This window comes from Thalia democratica, chromosome 4 (genome assembly GCF_965202585.1).
Source record: "Thalia democratica chromosome 4, ktThaDemo2.hap1.1, whole genome shotgun sequence".
NCBI classification, from domain to species: Eukaryota; Metazoa; Chordata; class Thaliacea; order Salpida; family Salpidae; genus Thalia; species Thalia democratica.
The window spans coordinates 46,296,302-46,315,231 of record NC_139168.1 but is presented as its reverse complement, the minus strand read 5'-3'; the positions used below and the strand labels follow the sequence as shown (position 1 = coordinate 46,315,231).

The following is an 18,930-nucleotide window of genomic DNA, read 5'->3' as shown; positions in this document are numbered from 1 at the left end:
TATGTGCAAACTTGTCTAAATATTAATCGTGAGGCATGATGGCGTTGAGATCTAATGACAGCTTTGAAAACTCTCAGAGTTGGAAGTTGCAAGAACAAGGCCGACACAGATAGAAAAAATGTATAAACAATTATCAGACCAAATTCTAAAATGAAAAAATAAAAATTTGTTTTAAATAGTGTATTTTTGCTAGACCTTGTTAACTAATTATACTATTTTATAATAATAAATAAAACTTATTATCTTAACTATTCAACTTCTCAAGAAGATAGACTATTTTATACAAGACATTATTATCATAAACGTATCTTGAATAACTGTTATTACCACTTTTTGCGTTTATATATATATAACTATCAAAACTTCCATTTATAATTTTAAATAGTATAAAGAAAGTAGACGGCCTATAAGCACACTATCGATTTGCATGAAAGTAAAAATATTAGTTCTGAGTTCAACATTTTTTACTACCTGTATAAAAAACTAGCATACAATTCTCATAAATTAGAACTCTTAACATCATTTAAACAGGGTTCAGGTAACTGTGGTCTATGAAGGGTAAAAAATCGGCCTGCGAACATGCAGAGTTGCCCCACAAAAATAAAAAAATGAAACTTGCAACAAAAATTCTCAGGTTTGAAGTGAAGAGCAAAAACTATAACAACGACTGCAGCCCGCGAATGTTTTTATTTTTTTAAATTTTTATGAGATAAACAAATGCCTGCCGACTCCAGATTGAATCAAATTTTTACTAAATGATTTTTCTATTCTGACAAAAATACATTGTATTAGAATTACATTAATAAAATAAATTTGAATGTACCAATCCCTCAAAAACAACAGTTTGTCAAATATAAGTAAGAGATGCAATATATAAATTTAAATGTTAGAACTATTGCATAATAAAACTTTAATAGAAAATTTGTGTAAACAATATTTTTTTGTAATTCTAACTTATATAAACTGTTGTTTATGTACTCATGAAGTTAGTTAAATACTTTTTAAAATAACATAAAATATATTTTTTTTTTTAAAGTAGGGTTGCCAACTGATCACTATATATTTAATAAAAGTTCGCTTGTTTCAGCTTAAAATGTCAAGCTTGAGTATTTTTTTAATTTTTAAAAAATCAAAATGGCAAGTTTGTTAAAAAGTATTGTGAAAAAAAAAACAAGTACTTATGATAAAACTTTTTAAATTAAAACATAAACGCAAATTAAATCTTATACTAAAAAAAAATCAGGATAATAAGAAAAATACGCGTAACATTTTTTTTAAGATATACGGATTTGGAAGTGTAAACAAGAAATAGCAACCTAGTAAGGTAATTTGAAATTGCTTATTTGAAAAGCTTGAGTTTTTAAAGATAAGTGATAAAAACCGATTAAACTACAAAAGTTAAAAAGCTCAACACTATATTTTTTTAAAGCTGACATCTATAACTAAAGCCGCTTCATAATTTTCGTCCAACTTTGATCGGAACAACTGCGAGTGTTGCCAGGAATGCGTGCTGTTGCTGCCTCCTTGATTGAACAAAATGGCTTTCAACGATATGGTTTTGCATCCCTCGTACCTCGATTCGAAGTAATTTTTGTTTCCTATAATAAAATACTTTATTACAAGTCTTACAAATGAAAACTATCATTCGTTTTAATTAACATAAGTTTGAATGTAACCTGGTAAGTTATGACTTAAAGCAATTTTTGTGCAAATTTAAAAAAATTGTTAGAGATCTTAACATTAAAAGTTTTTATTACACAAAAAAAACCAAAAATATTTGTTTTCTGAGCAAAACTTAATTTAATTTATTTGATGTTTGATACATAGCAAACTATATATAATTTACAAACAAACCAGGTACAATTTTGTCGCATAGTTTTTCTGACGTAAGTAACCAACTGACAACACCATGTTCATATGTTTTACTCTTCACAGTAACCATGACACTAGCCACCAGGTATCCTTCCGGTAAGTTTACAGTCCACGTTATATAGCCTCGTTGAGATTTTTCGTTACGACACAAATAAACCTAAGAAACTCGTTAATAAAATTTGTTGCTGAAATTAAACATAAAGATTTGAAAAAAAAAGGCTGTAAAACTACTTTGGTAAAACTTTAAGTTTAATTTGTACAACTACCAATTTTCTAAATAAATATTTTTTTCCGTTTTTATAAAATTTCCTAACCTTGACATCAATTAATTTTTAAATTCTTTCTGGTTTAATATTTTATTTTGTATTAAAATCGTACTTTTGTATTTAAAGCACAGTAAGTTATAAATTTATTTGAAGCAGTATATCTTTTAAAAAGTAGATCAGCATAGCTACTTTAAAAAAAGGGTGGTTGATAGAAATAATATTGTTTATATACGTAATTAAGTAATTTTTTTACGGTAGATATAAATAAATTTCCAGGTTTAATTTTGGTTATAAATTTACTTCAAACTTTTTTTTAATTGGAAAAAAGTTTTGAAGCAGGAGCCCCGAATACTAAAGTTTTGTTTTACTACAACATATTTGTTACACTACTTTTTTTATTGGAAAGGTGGTGATCCAGTAAAAGTATACTAGTAAGTACAAAAAGTTTACAAAATGCTTTCATAATTTACCATTTTCCAATCTAGTTCTTCTTTTCGCATCATATTTATCGCTTTACAAACATAACTCTCCCAGCAATACTCCTTTTCTTTACCTATAGGTCTGTTGTACCTAAAAAAAATATTTTTATTTTATAATTTTTTTTTTTGAATTTTGATAATGTGTGTATTTGTAATTTGTAGATATGTTTTGCCAGCTTAACAAAAACAACAGTCACCTCTTGTGAATCTACGCACATTGTGTCCACAGCAAAAATGCGTAACTAAACGAGAGAATATTGGCTAGATTGGCTGTGTTCTTATAATGCATTTGAGTAAATACAGTTTGGGACTTTCTTACTTTTTTGTTTACAAAAATAGTTTTCATTCAAGTTGTACAATGTACATATATGTGAAAAGTTTTTTTTAATAAAAATGGTTTATATGTATACAAAGTATTTTCTTCTACTTTGTTCCTTTCCCACTTAAGATTAATCTTGTATTGCATGGTATTATATAAAGGTTCTTCAATACCATGCAAGACAAGTTTAATCCTATTTGGGCAAAGAAGAAATTAGTTAAAAATAAAAGCCGAATTATTGAGCCGAATTGAAACTTTATGCCATTAATATTGTGAGGAATTGTACATTGTACCTTGTTTGATTTGATTTATAAGTAAAAAAAAGGGGGGTTAAGACACCTAAAACATAAAGAGCAAAGCCAAAATCAAAAGGTTCCTCATGGAAGGCAAAAACTAAAAGTGTAAAAATCAATAAATGAACCTCCTTTTATATTTTTCAATTAATAAATGTTTGTCAAGGCACATAAACTTAGAAAGTCTAAACAAATATAGAGGTGATTTAGCATTTAAAATTATATACAAAATTTTAAGTATATTCTTAACTAAACACACACAATAAATATAAAATAAACAAAAAATTCAAATTTATTCTATATAATTTTTGACAATTCTAAAATGCATTTCTAAACCAGAGTGCGTAACCAAACGAGTGCGTAGATTCGCGAGAGGTGTCTGTATAGACATTTCCAAAAGGTAGAAAAAGCCTTTCTTTGAAACTTTTTTAGGGACACTTAATTTATTAACACATTCCTAAGGAAATGGTTTTAGATTAAAATTTTAAAACTTATTTATCAAAATCGTCTACAATAGGTATCGAAAATCTACAGCCTGGGGTCGGATCTAGCTCCCTTGGTTAAACAAAAAACTAGTTTTCAAAAAAGTTTATTTTCAAATTTTTTATTTCTGTTACTAGTTATTCTAACAAAACACCTACTTTCAGGTATACTATGATGAAATCATCTTCCTTTTTTATACTGTTCACTTATATGACATTATAAAAAAATTATTTGTTGTTGAAGTTTGTCTTAGAATAAATTTACTTTTTAGTATGCTGTTACAAAAACAGCGGTCTGCGAGATACTTTCTTTAAAAATATGGTTGTTTGTTTTAAAAGGCTGCTGACAGCTAGTCTTAAGAGAAAGGATTTTTTTAATAACCGATTAAAAACAAATTTTTAACACTAATAAGTGGTACTAATTTTTAGCAAAATATTAATAATACACAGATAAAATTATCAATAAAAAAATACTCAATCAGTCAAATTTAGTTAATAAAATATTTTAGAGGTTACATAAGTGAGACAAAGTAAACAAAATTATTAAAATATTTTACAATGCAACCAAAATAGCCTCTTCTTGCAAAAATTTAACGTGTAACCAAAATAAGAAAAAGTTCAGATTATATCTATATAGTTAAACACATAAAATGCAGCAAACAAAATTATCTCGTAGTAATTAATTTAGTCTTTATGATAAAAGATATCTTAACAGAAACTTCGAAAATTTCACCGAACCTTTAAACAAAAAAAAACGTTGTGTATAAATATTGCCCAAATATGATTGTAATTTGTGTTATTTCAATTAAGATTTATTATTCTCCTAACTAACTTGTTAATAAAGGCTATACACAAAAAAAAATTTTTATATTACTTATTTAACTTTACGAAAAAAACTATATAATAAAAGCTTTTTTGCAATAAAATTACAAGTTTGCTTGAAAATTATGGGCTCAAATTTATAACGTGTACTAAGGTAGATACAAAACTCACAAATCTTCCACAGGAAAATATTCTACCCTAAACCTTCTTTCTGATAGTTCATTTCGATTAGGAGTCATTCCTTCAACGTTTTGTAAAAGACCTTCCTGTTTTGCTTGGCTATGCCCAACTTCACCACGATCAGATCGCCATTCGAGACTTCCCGAAGTTCTACCACTGTAAGTTTCATCAGATCCAGCAGGTTGTCGGTTTTGATGAAAAGTTTTTAACTCCTCGAACTCTTTAAGCATCATTTCTTGAGTTTGTTGCTAATAGATTGTTGTTTTTTATAAGTATTTGTAATACACGCAACCAAAAATATTTCTTTTTACATAAACCGTCAAATATAACTTTAATTTTTAAGTACAAAATTTTAGTTGAAAATGTTCAGATTATACGCATGTAAATTAACGGTGTTTACTTGAACTTTAATTTTTAGAATTGCTTAAATTATAAGTAATTTAATAACTTGTTTTAGACGACAACATTTCGTTTTAAAAAACAAAAATGATATAAATACATGTATTCAGAATTGTAGTTAATTGTCGAGTTTTTTATTATACGAATACAAACGATTGAAAACAGACATTAAGCTTATTTTTTAGTCAAAAACTATTTTAACAAGTAATGATAATAAATTAAAACTAAAAATAAAAATTATAAATTCAGTAATTGCACGGAAACAAACTTTTAATTGTTGGCTCATACGAGCTTGCGCAGTGTTGTTGAAACTCTTAATCAAGTCTGAAAGCCAATCTTCCTTAAACATACTAAACCTCCGATTTCGAAAGCCTTCTACATCGTCACGTGAGTACCTCATAGTGACGTCACAAACCTCGAAGTAATTTTCATGATTTATTTTTGATTTGTACAATTTTTTTACAATGAAGTTATTCAAAAGATATTTATAATTATGTTATAATATAAACACATGCTGTAGGTAGAGGATTAAACGAACTTGATGACTATTAGCAGCAACGACTAATGAAAGCTTTTTACCCCAGCCCCTTTCATAAATAAGTGGTTTGTCCAGTAAGTTTTCGCAAGGATCGCAGTGTTGCCATCTATCGTACAAGTAAACCTGTTTAAATAAAAAATATAAGCAAAGTTTGTAAGAACTTAAAATAACTGCTGCAATTTATTTATCAATTAAGCTTTTATTTAAAGATTCTCAATTTTATCCACCTGGGATATTATTATTTGTATTGAGTCATATATGTAATTTGTAATGCTTTTATGTTAGAAAGTTATATTAACTAAAATATTAAATTTTATCAATGCATAATTTAAGTTTTAATTTTGTTACAGCTAGCAGGTTTTCTAAGATCAAAAAACTGTTAAGTTTTCAAACAAAAACAATATATGATCTTTTTTAAATAAAAAATATAAACAACTTTTTAATTATTTACATAAATAATTTTAGCAAAAAAACATAAAAAAATCTCCAAAATATATGTTTTTTTTTTCTTTTAAAATCTTCATTGTAATCACAATAGTTTTAATTTAAAATATAAGCTGTACCGCCTCAGGATATTTCTAACTTAAGGTAAACTTTCTTGAAAATCAAACTATCACATACAATGGAAGTCACAATACGAAACTTAAGTTTACTTACATTTGCAATTTATATTTATTTAGTTGAAGCAAACGAAGATAAAAAAGAATCAGGTATAACTAAGTTTTTGTTGTTTTTAATACTTGATTTTGTAGCTAATCACAAGCAGATAGTTTTTTATGCTAAAGTTGTTTGTGGCTTTTTTTGTTCTTATTGAAGCTTTTCTTTAAAAACAAAAAACTTTATTACAATATAATCAAAATGTTGTAAAGAAGTTCTCAGTAAAATATTTTTAGCTATTGAACAACTTTTACTTTAGTCAGTTATAAAATTTTAATAAATTAACTGTTTAAATATTTTAAATTTATATTTATTCTGATAATCGAATTGGCATGATCAACCCTTTTGTTTAAATATTTTATTTTATTTTTTAGAATAAAACTAAGTAATTAAGATTTGGTTATCCCAATTCAACTTAATGAAGTACATGCACTTCATAAAAAAACTGACAGTTAAATGACTTTTAATACTTATTATTACATTCAATACATAAATCATAAAAGTATAATAAAAACTTGAATAATAAACAATAACCTTAACAATAAGACTTAAGAGTTTAAACTCAAATAGCAATTACATTTTGGTCTGACATTTTTAAAATAAGCGAACGTTGAAAATACAAAAACTACTATACTGTTTCAACAACTCGTTACACAATAACTCTATCTAACTATTAATTCTAATTTATAAAATAAATCATATAGAGTATATTAATAAATTTTCTTATATTAGCACTATATTTTATACTGTTTAGTTCAAAAATCTCAAAATTAAAAACAAATAAAATTAAGTTATCAATTTTTACTGATAAATTTACATTTCAAAAATACAGGATAATTATAACAACTCTAAAAAATTTCATACACCCAACATTCAAAGAGTGTAAACCTCAAGTAAACACACTTCTTTTTTTTTGTTCTACTTACACAACTCATCTACACAATCAACAAATCTAGTAACAGTACTCTTACAGATAACAACATCGTTATACTCGGGGTTGCTCTTTCACTGACGGTAATATTTGCCATATGTGGTATTTTCATTGGTTTGTACTTTAAAGTTGAAAAAATATGCTGTTGTTGCCGTGATTACGATGAAGGGGAAGACCGAACTGGCAACAACGACTATGGTAGTTCAAGTGTAAAACAGATTTCAGGGGTTAACAACCCGTCAATGATTTACCCAAACAACTATTCCACACAACAAGTTTGTTTGCAATTTATTGATAGCTATTGTTAAACTAGTGATGGGAAGCATTTAAAAGTTGTATGTCTATTTTACTTCATTACACTAAAAGAATGATCCAAAAATACTTAATTTAAAATATTTTTAAATTTTTTAATAAATAATTTTTTTCGTCCATAAATAAAACTAGTTAGTACCAAATAATTCTTAAAAAAACATTAAGTATTTTATAAATTTTAAAAATATATTAATTATTTTTTATCTCAACTATTAACTATGAAGTCTAAACTAAAATTTTTATGACCAAAATTAAATAAATTATGAAAAAAAAACTGATAGGAACCTCAAAAGCATGTTAAGCCCTCAAAATCACCAAGAAAAAAATTCTTTTTTTCTAACATACCAAAAATTAAACGGAAATGGAAAAAATCAAGTGAAAGAAGTAACTTAGTAATGGACCAAATTCCTATTCCATTCAGTTCCACTACTACACAAGTTTTCATTTTTTGTTGATAAAACAAACTTTTGGTTGTTTCAAAAGTTACAGTGTATAATTTTAATTATATAAAAACTTAAAATTTAAATTGTTTTTAAAACAAAACTAAATAATGATCAAAAAAATGACAAACTTTTAATTTATTCTCGTGCGTTTAGAAGCAAAAGTTATTCACATATACAATTTTATTTAAAAGTTTGGTAATTCTATTATAGTCAAACATGACTAAATTTGTCCATGTATACTTTAAATTTTTCATAACAACTGAAAGTTTAAGATTATTAGTATTTATTATGGTATGAGAAAAACAAAAACATGTCTAGACATAACTTGTAATTATATACTAAAAAAAAAAATATAAATCATAGAGCGCTTGAACGTTAAAGCAACGAGAGATAATAAGATGTATTTTCCATTTCGCATCTTGAAAATTATAAAGTATACTAAATATTGATAAACAAAAAAGAATTTAATGATAAGTGATATATAATTATATGTTTATATATATCTGTGTAGTTTTATTATAAAATTTTAGTCAATAGTGCTCAGCAAAAAATTAAAGCAAATTATTTAAATGGTACCTTAAAAAAACTAATTTAAGGTGGAAGGGCAACAAATAGTAAAGAAGACAAACGAGCAGGAAAATGAAGTTTCTTTTTCTCAGCCAAGCAATTCTGCTTTTCAATATCAAGCTTATGGTGATGCAGCTCAAAACGGCTCTAAAGACATATTATATTGAGCTTAATGCTTACTTAAAAAGGGTATGAAGAAGCTAATCAAAAGCAAAACAACTACTTTGAAGCACTTTTGGTTTTTTGTAACTTAAAAATATGTTGCTTTTAGTTATAATTACTTCAAAAATATTTTAGTTTATTAAATAGTGTAGCAAACTTAAGGTTTTCTAATCTTTATAAAATAATCTAATCTATGTCTTTAGACTATTTGTCTTTTGATATCTTATACTTTAAGTTTAGACATTTATCTTTATATAAAACTAAATAAATGATTTAACTATTTGCCATTTGATGTCTTTTGTAACTTCTTTTTTTATGCAGTATAAGCTTTTTCAAAAAAACCGTTGCTATTTTTTATTAAAGTCGGTTTAAAGAAGTTTCGTTATGCTCAATTTTAAGTATATACGAATTTTAAACACTCAATTTAATTTTGTATACAGAATAATAATCAATAAGTCTTTAATTTGTAATAATTTTATTAATTTTCAACGTAGATTAAGTTTTGAAAGTTACTTTTAATTTACATAACAATTCACTTAACATTTATTTTTATAATAACAATTTATTTATTACATTTTATTCATTTTTTTAATAATTAAGTAGTTTATGATATATATGATATCACAAATGGTTCTTAATTTAAACCAGGGTTTTCCAAAAAGAACCATATGGCCCCCTTGGGGGCATGACTAGTAAAGAGACCATAATTAAGAACCTAACTTAAAGTAGATATATATGAGTTGATGATAAAGAGAAAAAAAAACAGTTATAGGCGTATTTAAGGGTGTTTTAAAAACATACACAAGGTATTACGGAAAATATTGAAACTTAATCTATACCACAAGCTATTATAATAAGCTGCAAAGGGGGTGCTGGTCATACAGCCATAATTTTAAATTTACACTAGATAATCTTGAGTTGATGATGAACAGCAAAAAAAAAGTTGAAGGTGTAGATAAGGAAAGTCTTTTGAGAAATCTAAATGGAAGGGGCCATTGTATTTTTTGTTTCTTCAAATGAAGCTTATGAAAAAATATTTGGGAAACCCTGTTTTAAAAGATCAATCATATAAATAAATATTTTACTTTCTTTATATGCAACATGCGTTTTACAAAAATCTACATGTAGCATTTAATTCTTGTTGTCAAAGTTATATTTTTATTTTTTCTTTATGTTGCATTTACAACTTTATAAATTTCTAATTTTATATATTAAAATAGTTTTTATTTATGTTTTTTGAATAAATAACTTGATTTAGCAAAAGTTTTAGTTTCTCTACCTATGTGAAAATAAAAACTTGTTTTTTTTTAATTTTGTTTTAATCTGTGTAGTAAATTTCAACAACAGTAACTTTCAACGAAGCCACGCATGTTGAACTAAATTAAAAGTTCTACTATAGGTCATAGTTTTAAGTGGCTTCAAACTTTAGTTTTGAAATAATGTTTTTTAAGCTTTGTTTTCATTTAGTGTATGAATAAACTTAATTTATTATACATCAAGAAATTTTAAGCATCATTACAAATCTAGTAAAGATTTTAAAATTGAGACTCGTTGATTTTTTTCAAAGTTATCTCAAAAAGAGTATAGATTGAGAAAGTAAAAAATAACAGCAAAGTATGTTTGACAAGTTTTAAAGAAGCTAAAACTACTCTTAATAAAGTAATAATAAAACGCTATGTAGTTTAGTTCAATTAGACAGTAAACAAAAGGATTTACAAATCATATTATAAAAACTTAGCGAACATCAAATAACAAACGAACATTGACTGTGTCCTGGACAGATTTGAGTACTATACTCGATATATAAATCTTAAAATTAAAAAAAAACTGAAAGAATTTTTTATTTTATTTTACTTTAATTATTTTTAAGTAAACAACTTTTTCATATATCTAAAGATCATTTAGCAAATCAAGACAAGATACTTTTTAAAAGTAAAATTAATGGTAATATATTAAACCAATTTTTTTAAGATGTGTATTTATGCGGTGCAAAGGTACACAGCAAGTTACTGTAAGTGTAACATATGTAATTAGTAGTAAGAAATATTTATAAAACAGACACGGTCTTACATAAATAATGTTAACCTAAAATACAAAAAAGTAAACATCGGCATTATTAAAAACTGGACTTTCATGTGCCGTGAGACAATCTCAATTAAACAATAAGTTTTGATTATACAATTGGATCATTGAGTTTTGCCAAGTGGACAATGTACTTTTATGTTGTACGGCAATTATACAAGGCTAACGTAGCTGATTATACCACTAAACAGTAGCTTAATGGTAAAACATGATAAACTGTATGAAGATTGACTCTAAAATTTTCTTTGGTTAAAATTAACGAACTATTGAATTTCAACAGGAACAAAACCCGGGTCTGAGTCTACCGAGGTCTTGTTATCAGAAGTTCCAAGTAGTGTGATTGAAACTTGTTCCAAAATACAAACAAACACTTTTCAAAATCATGTAAAAACGTACATATTTTTATCATTTTTTAACAGAAAAAGCAAAAAATTAAATAAATAAAACTAACTATAAATTTAAAAATCGTGATTCTGAATTATTGCAAAATTATGTTAGTTAGAACAATGACTTAATAGTTATCGAATAATGTAAACAGTACAAATTATATTTTAGCTTTTAACTCAATAATTGACATTTTATAAAACTTAGTTATAAATACTATAATAACTTTGTTATACAATGTATTAAATATACACAAAAATAGTCTTGTCAATATCTAAAATATAGTACAGAACAAACTTCTGTCCAAACATGATCACTCCAATCTGTCACGTGACGCGCTTTAAACCCAACTGACATGACAATCAATGTGAAACAGTTGGCCCATTCGCCACACCTGCCGCTTCTCGTTGTGAGTAACTTTTCTGGATGATTGTACCTGGCAAACCTAAAAACCAGCAAGTTTTATTTTAAATTAACTTTTAAGTTTTATATATTATTAATAGACGGTTTTCATTTCCAATTGTTGTCATTTATACACACTGTATGATTTTTAATATATTTTATTAGACATTTTAAAAGAATGCAGTTACGAAGCTATTGAAAAACAAATTTAAAGTTGTTTTAAAATAAATTTATTCATTTTATATTTAACATAGGTGTGGGCAACTTACGGCTTACCAACGTTTACAAAATTAAAGTGGTATCCAGCCCGCGAGCATGTAAATCTGGACTGCTAAAAAAAAATCAGAAACTTAAACTATATATTCTGGATGAAGAGCAAAAAAAAAGGTGTTAGGTACAATTTACAGCAGATTTGAAACGTACAATAGATATACAGGGTTGCCACTTGTTTTTTCAAATTTTTTCCAGGTTTTCAAAATTTCTTCCAGGTTTTTAAAAGTACACATTTTTGGGTCTATTTCTAGTTTTAAGTTAATTTCTGTATAAGAAACAATGAAAAATAGTATAATAATATTGAAAAGATACTGTAAAGTTACTTTAAATGTGTTTTTAATAAGAACAATTTTGATGATGACAAAAATTTTTAAATATATGATAGTTTTTTTGAGTCAAATCAAAATTTTACAACTGAAAATATCAAAAATTCCAGGTTTTTCCAGGTCTTTTGATCAAAATTCCAGGTTTTTTTCAAACTTTCTTAAATTCCAGGTTTTTCCAGGTAATTTTAGCCTAAATTGTCAAATTCCAGGTTTTTCAAGGTTTTTCCAGGTTTCCAGGTAAAGTGGCAACCCTGGATATAGTAAAAACAAAATGTCAGATAAAGTTAGTATTCTGTCGAAATGAATTTGATAATTGAGTAATTTTCGAGAAATAGCTTTTTTCCAAAAAAAAAAATACTATCATCATTATCTATACTTTTATGACTTTCTATACAGTTTCTTTGTCTATGTTTTTTTTTCCTTACATATTTATTAAGCTGAGTGTCATATTTATCATTCATTTGAATTAATTCTAGTATTAACATTGAAGCACAAAAACAGAGTTTAAATATTTTGAAAATTATAACTAAGTGATTTTTACCTAAAAGTACAAAGTATCAGTTAAATGATGTATATTCTTATATTAACTTGGTGTTGTTTTTAAATCAGCCAGACATTAAAAACATATTTGTACGAAAAACTCTAAGTAAATAAACATATAATCATACTAACATAAGATTTACAATACAACTTATTTTAAATAATACAACCTTAGCAAGTTAGCACAGTTCGTACACCTATAGCCTTCTACTCTACCTGCTTGCCATTTCTTTTCTTCTTGCGTCGGTGGCAAGTAACCTAGTTTTAAGGTAATTAAAGTGTTAATATTCAAGCAACAAATTATTAAACTAATTTTATAATCTTAGTTTAAAAAGTGAAAGTTGTGATAAACTAACAGATAATTTCCAAGTTTAAGATGATCAGCTGATTTTAAAACTAACCAATGAGAAGAACATTAGGCCGGCTACAGTTTTCACATTTTGGTTTGTCCATCCAAATGAAAAATTCTTTCTTAAACCACGCTAAAAGTTGAAGTAGCAGTACATGATCAAATGACTTCACTTTTTTCCCTAAATTATTTATCAAAAAGTTTAGGTAAAATGTTTTAAGTTATAAAAAATTGTTCAAAACTACTAACTAAATCATATAATAATAAAATTCTAGATACTAGTTAAAATTTAGTTTGAATATATTTGACTATGATCTATTGAACAAATGAAAATCTCTTATAGATTTCGATTTCTATATAAAATATTATGTTGTTTTTAATAATCTGCAAAATTAAAATCTAATTAGGATTTAGTGTTCAATATTTTTATTACTTTGAACAATTATTGAGAAACCTAAAATTTTTAGCACTTTTAAATATGGTAGGATGTTCATATAAATATAATAAAATAAGTTATTAAACTTGTATTACTTCATTACTTTAACTTACACCTCGGTTATATAACTAATTTAAGAAACAAATAAAATATTTAAGTTGGCAATACAAAGAATATGTTTAAATTTAAAGATTGCAAATACGATAGAAATGTTACATTACTTTTATTTTTGTAAAAAAAATATATTATGCAAGTTTAACAATTCTTCATATACTTTTGAACTTGTCGTAAAAAGCAGAAATCTTATTAAATATACAAAGCTTGACTCAGCATGTCATATCACGAGTTTGCTTGTGGATGACAATAAAAGTCTTATAAAAGTTTTTTCTCACTTCAAGTAAAACTTTACAAACATTATCAAACTCGAGAAAACGAATAAAATAAGGGTTAAATGTCTTTATGAGTTAAAAATTTGCTTTTTAGGTTATTACAAAAAACACAAACAAGTAGCACAAAAATATATAGAAGTTATAGGAAATTTGTAAATTTTTAGCTAACATAATAAAATTCAAACAAGTTTAATATTTATTCATGGCAATAAAAACACAAGTCATATCATATACAAAACTGACCATTTTTATCCGAGTTAGATTTCGAGTTAAAAATGTTGGTAGATTTTTCCTTCAGCTTAGTGAGTGGTATGCATGATCTTGCTTTTTCACGTAATCTCTCATTTTCAAATACCAACGTGTGTTTAACATGAGATTTTAACCTTGAATGATCAAAAATTTCGTATAGATTTAAAAATAATTATAAATTTAGTTATATTATAAAATAATTCATACAACTATATACATTGAAAATAGTTTAATTATAAAAACAAATTTTAAAATACCATAGTTTTTATGTTTAAAAACTATTTTCAACTATTTGTGTAAGATCAATCGTATAGTTCTTAAAGTAAAAATTTTTAAATATATAACAAATTAAGATCTTTAAAAACAAAAAACAAGACTAATTTCTTAGCTTTGATGTTGTTCTTTAAATTGGAAAAGTAATAATAAACATTCAGATTTAGATAACACTTAATAAATTACACAACCATCATAAAATTACAATATAAACCTACAACAATAAAAAAAAAATAATGTTAACTTTTATGTTTATCTTATTTTAGAAAATAAAATAGTAACAATTAGATAGCTTTCATTGTTAATAAGTAGTTACAAAACTTAATAAGCATTAAATATAATTTAACATAATGATTATCTTAATTATATCTAACATTTTAATGAACTTTTGAACTCTAACTTTTAGTTTTAGTTTAAAATAAATTTGATTAAATGAAGCAAAGTGATATTTAAACCTATAAATCTCTAAAATAAGTCGAATATGTATACCTAAAACTAATAACTAGTAGTAATATTTTCGCCACCTTCAACAAAACAGAGATTTTTTCCAGCTATTACAATTATCAATTAGTTGAACTACAAGACCATCAACAACAACCCATGTGATATCTGCGACCTAGTTTCGTCCTCATTTGGTAGAAGTAATCACAATAAATCAATAAAACTTTAATCTCACATTCAAACTGACAATATCAAATAAGATGTTAAGTTGAGATGATTCACCTGGTTCATATTTTCCTAACTGAAGTCAACAAACGAGCTTTAAGTAACTTAAGCAAGCTTGGATTGACTGATACAACGAATCATAAAGGTTATATCTGCCTGATGAGTCCTAACAAGGATAAAACTAGGTAGCAGAATGGGGTATGGATTGCTGTTGACGATCTTGCAGTTGAATCTAATTCTAACTGCAACTAGAAATAATTATGCTAAAAAAAAAGTAAACATACTTGTTGAAAACTTAAGATTTAAAAAAAAGTTAGTAATTCTAATTTTAGATTTAATTTAAAAAATAGTTTTATTTATATACTAAAAACTAGAACCTTAAATATATTTGCTCATGATCAAGAGTTGTCATTCTCTCAAGTGCAATGGGTAGATCTACAATCATTTTGACTGGTATCTCTACATTTTTAGATCTTAGAAACTCTAGCAACATTTTATGCATAGTCCACGTTTTAGTAGAAAGAAAAGACTTGTCATATATAAAGTTTTGACCTTCTGCCACCTAATAAAATGAGGACATTTATTAAAAATATGCTCATTGATATAGAAGTTTTTTATATAGTGTGTAATTATTCACATATGGTTTTTCTAAAAAACAACTTGTTTTTTTTTACTAAAAATAAAACAACATTAGATAGTAGTCAAATTAAAGTATGCATAATCATAATTGCCATACTTTCTATCATTGTATACCCTATGGTTGCAAATCCTATAGTTTATCATAATGTGTCTAGCCTTGACAAACTTAGTACAAAAAATATAAGTTTTGCAACCACACATCTTGTAGAAGCTTTACTTATCAAGGCTTTGCTTTGAAAAGAAATTTACAATTGGCTATAAAACTTAGCCAAATTATATCTATTCGGGTGATTATTTTTACAATTTTATAAATATTGTATTAGTCTTATAAAATGAAAGAAGTACAAAAATCAAAAAATGTTTGTATTTAAAATTAAGAGTGTTTTAAATGCTGATTTTTACTAGTATGTTAGAAAAATATTTATTTTTATCTATGAATACAAATGATAAATAATTATAAACTGATTTAATTTAACACCAGCATGATAACTAGGTGACGGGTCAAATATGCACAAAGACACTATTGCACAAAAATATTTTTGCACAAAGGGTCAATTTTTCACAAGTGACAATTTTACAAGAGAATTAAAAAAATAATAATTGTAATAATTACCAAGGGCAAGGGTTAGTGGTAACAGCTACAGTAAAAAAAAACTGACCATGGGGTAAGCGTTAGAGGTAACAGTGAGGGTGAAAAAATATAAAAAAACAATAAATAAATAAAAACATAAATTGTTATGAAAAATAAAAAACCGACCAAGGGTAAGGGGTAAGACTGATAGTAAAAAATCAGAAAAAAAATAATAAGATAAAAAAATTACTGTCCAAGGGTTAGGGATAGGGGTAACTGTGACAGAAAAAAAAATTATTAAAAAAATTAATTAAAAAAAAAGTTTCAACTAGTGCAAAAGTGTAATTGTGTAAAAGTGACTCTTAGTGCAAAAGTAACTCTTTGTGACATTTTATAACATTTTCAAAACTTATTTAAAAAAATTTAAGTTATACTATATTTGATCAAAAAATATTTTCAGCTAGTAAATTAAAAATTTAGTATGTGCTAGTAAATTGATAATTTTTGAAATTGATTTTTATGATAAAACGTCTACACAGTTGTTTTTAAATACAGAATGTTACCATACATTAGTCTTTTAGTATAGCTAAGGTTAAGAAACACTATGTAAAATTAAAAGTAGCCCAAAACAGGTTTTTCTAATAATTCATCTTTTTAACTGTATAACTCTTTATTTTGGTGTAAAAATTGAAATAATAGTTTTTTATCAGGTGATTATTTAATTGTAGATATTATTTTTAGAGTCTAATAACTTTGAAATATATTTTCTTATTCTTAAACATATTAACAAACTACTGACACTACTAATATAAATAAAAAATATTATAGGAAATGAAGCTTATGTTAAATTTCGAAATGGGTCAAATATAGCAGTATTTTAAATAAGTTATTCTTAATAGAAAATTTCTAACTTTGAAACCCATTTCAAGTAAACATTGAACAGCTCCTTGACAGGGTAAGACTTTAGCTTGAAAAACTGTACTGCTTGTTTTTATTGTTTGAAACTTTTCATCATCTTGATTTCTAATAAATACAATATAAAAGTTATATAAAAAAGCAGTTGAAGATAATTATTACTTAAGAAAAATGTCCTAAAAACAAATATCAAAGAATTCTGTTTTATATCAAATACTTACCATAACATGATAACAACTGACTAAAACTTTTGATGTTGATGAACTTATAACATATTTAACATGTTAAGTACTTTATAACATTTTTATTATTATACTCTAAAGAAATAGTTTTGTATCTAAAATAATTGTTTAAAAAATTAAAAAAAACTATATATACCATAAAAATCAAGAAGTACCACTAATGGACCCCTGTTTTGGTATAAATAAAATCTAAAATTTAGAAGTATTTCAACTAATATACAACTCTTGTTATACAGTAACCTTTAAAATCATTAAGAGCATCAAGTAAACTAAAACCTTCAACAACCTTAGTAAATTAGAAGAAATCCTAAAAAGAGTAGTAGCAGCTTGAATACTTAATTCTTGCTCTTGAACTTTCAGTAAATTTAAACCTGGTGAATTAAAATCAGCAGACATTATTAAAAACCTTTAAAAAGCTGTAAAATTTAAAATGTTAGATAGTATGTACAATGTTATAAAAATACCAGAAAACATAATTTATAAGTTATTAAATATAAGTATTGACACGTTAAGTTTTATTAATATTAAAAGTGACACAACTAATTATTTTAATATTATAAAAATATATAAAATGGTAATCCTTAATTAGGCTGACTCTTTTAGTTGTCTAATTAAAATTGACAAATATGGGAGAAGTCCTTCAACATTTCAAATTCAATAAATTGTTAACTTCATATAATTTCATAAACTATTGCTTCTGGTTAAATGACTTTAATATTTTAAACGTTGATTAAAGAAAACTACTTGTTAAAACTATTGCCCGCACTTCCGAGGATTGCCAAATGTTTTTTCAAAAATTTTTCCAGATTTTCCAAATTTCCTCCAGGTTTTTAAAAGTACACTTTTTTGGGTCTATTTTTAGTTTAAAGTTAAGTTTAAGGTAATAAATTGCATAAATAGTATAAAAATATTGAAAAGACAACTTAAGTTACTTTGAATGTGTTTTTTAATAAAAAAAATTGGTGATGACAAAAATATTTTACTTATAGGATAGAATTTTCGTGTCAAATCAAAATTCACTACTTAACATGTTTGAATTGTAAGAAATTCCATTTTTAGCCTAATTTGAAAAATTTCAGGGTTTTTCAGGTTATTCCAGTTTTTTTGGAAACCCTGTTTAAATGTGTCTTTTAATAAAATAAATTTAATGATTACTAAACTTTTTTATCTATACAATAGATTATTTGTGTCAAAATTAAATTTTACTACTTAACATGATAAAATTGTTAAAAATTCCAGGTTTTTTAGTGACTTTTGTTCAAAACTCCAGGTTTTTTAGCCTAAATTGTCAAATTCCATGTTTTTCCAGGTTTCCAGGTTTTTTGGCAACCCTTACCTCCACTTTAGTCAAACAAGACATTAAATTGTATCTTTAGCCTATAACTTGGTACTTAGGCTACCTCAGGCTTGTTTTAGTTGTTTTCAAAAAGTAAGATTAGTTTTTAAGACTTTTAAAAGAGTTGTCTATCTTT

General features: G+C 25.4%; 2 protein-coding genes across 2 annotated transcripts; one reads left to right on the top strand and one right to left on the bottom strand.

Moving 5' to 3' along the window:
- Window positions 1-970: 970 nt before the first annotated feature.
- On the bottom strand, window positions 971-17,876 carry LOC145834102 (peptide-N(4)-(N-acetyl-beta-glucosaminyl)asparagine amidase-like). Its single transcript, XM_082941448.1, has 13 exons — window positions 17,745-17,876; window positions 17,213-17,324; window positions 15,469-15,653; window positions 14,147-14,286; window positions 13,131-13,259; window positions 12,900-12,987; window positions 11,486-11,633; window positions 5,651-5,773; window positions 5,381-5,527; window positions 4,705-4,961; window positions 2,609-2,708; window positions 1,855-2,029; window positions 971-1,598 (listed from the first exon to the last, which is right to left on the bottom strand). The coding sequence occupies exons 1-13, from the start codon at window positions 17,852-17,854 to the stop codon at window positions 1,414-1,416; spliced, it is 1,899 nt and encodes a 632-aa protein (XP_082797574.1). The 5' UTR covers window positions 17,855-17,876; the 3' UTR covers window positions 971-1,413.
- Window positions 6,262-9,985, top strand: LOC145834637 (uncharacterized). Its single transcript, XM_082942119.1, has 4 exons — window positions 6,262-6,360; window positions 7,281-7,513; window positions 7,832-7,987; window positions 8,590-9,985. The coding sequence occupies exons 1-4, from the start codon at window positions 6,273-6,275 to the stop codon at window positions 8,725-8,727; spliced, it is 615 nt and encodes a 204-aa protein (XP_082798245.1). The 5' UTR covers window positions 6,262-6,272; the 3' UTR covers window positions 8,728-9,985.
- Window positions 17,877-18,930: the final 1,054 nt, after the last annotated feature.

What these genes read in the sequence shown, in the direction of transcription:
- LOC145834637 (XM_082942119.1), top strand. Translation starts at nt 6,273, where the DNA reads ATGGAAGTCACAATACGAAACTTAAGTTTACTTACATTTGCAATTTAT. An exon ending in ACAACTATTCCACACAACAA is followed by an intron (nt 7,514 to 7,831) that starts GTTTGTTTGCAA and finishes AAAAACTGATAG; the next exon opens with GAACCTCAAAAGCATGTTAA. An exon ending in TCAGTTCCACTACTACACAA is followed by an intron (nt 7,988 to 8,589) that starts GTTTTCATTTTT and finishes AACTAATTTAAG; the next exon opens with GTGGAAGGGCAACAAATAGT.
- LOC145834102 (XM_082941448.1), bottom strand. Translation starts at nt 17,854, where the DNA reads ATGTCTGCTGATTTTAATTCACCAGGTTTAAATTTACTGAAAGTTCAA. An exon ending in GTGATCATGTTTGGACAGAA is followed by an intron (nt 5,774 to 11,485) that starts GTTTGTTCTGTA and finishes TTATTTAAACAG; the next exon opens with GTTTACTTGTACGATAGATG. An exon ending in TATTTTCCTGTGGAAGATTT is followed by an intron (nt 2,709 to 4,704) that starts GTGAGTTTTGTA and finishes TATTTTTTTTAG; the next exon opens with GTACAACAGACCTATAGGTA.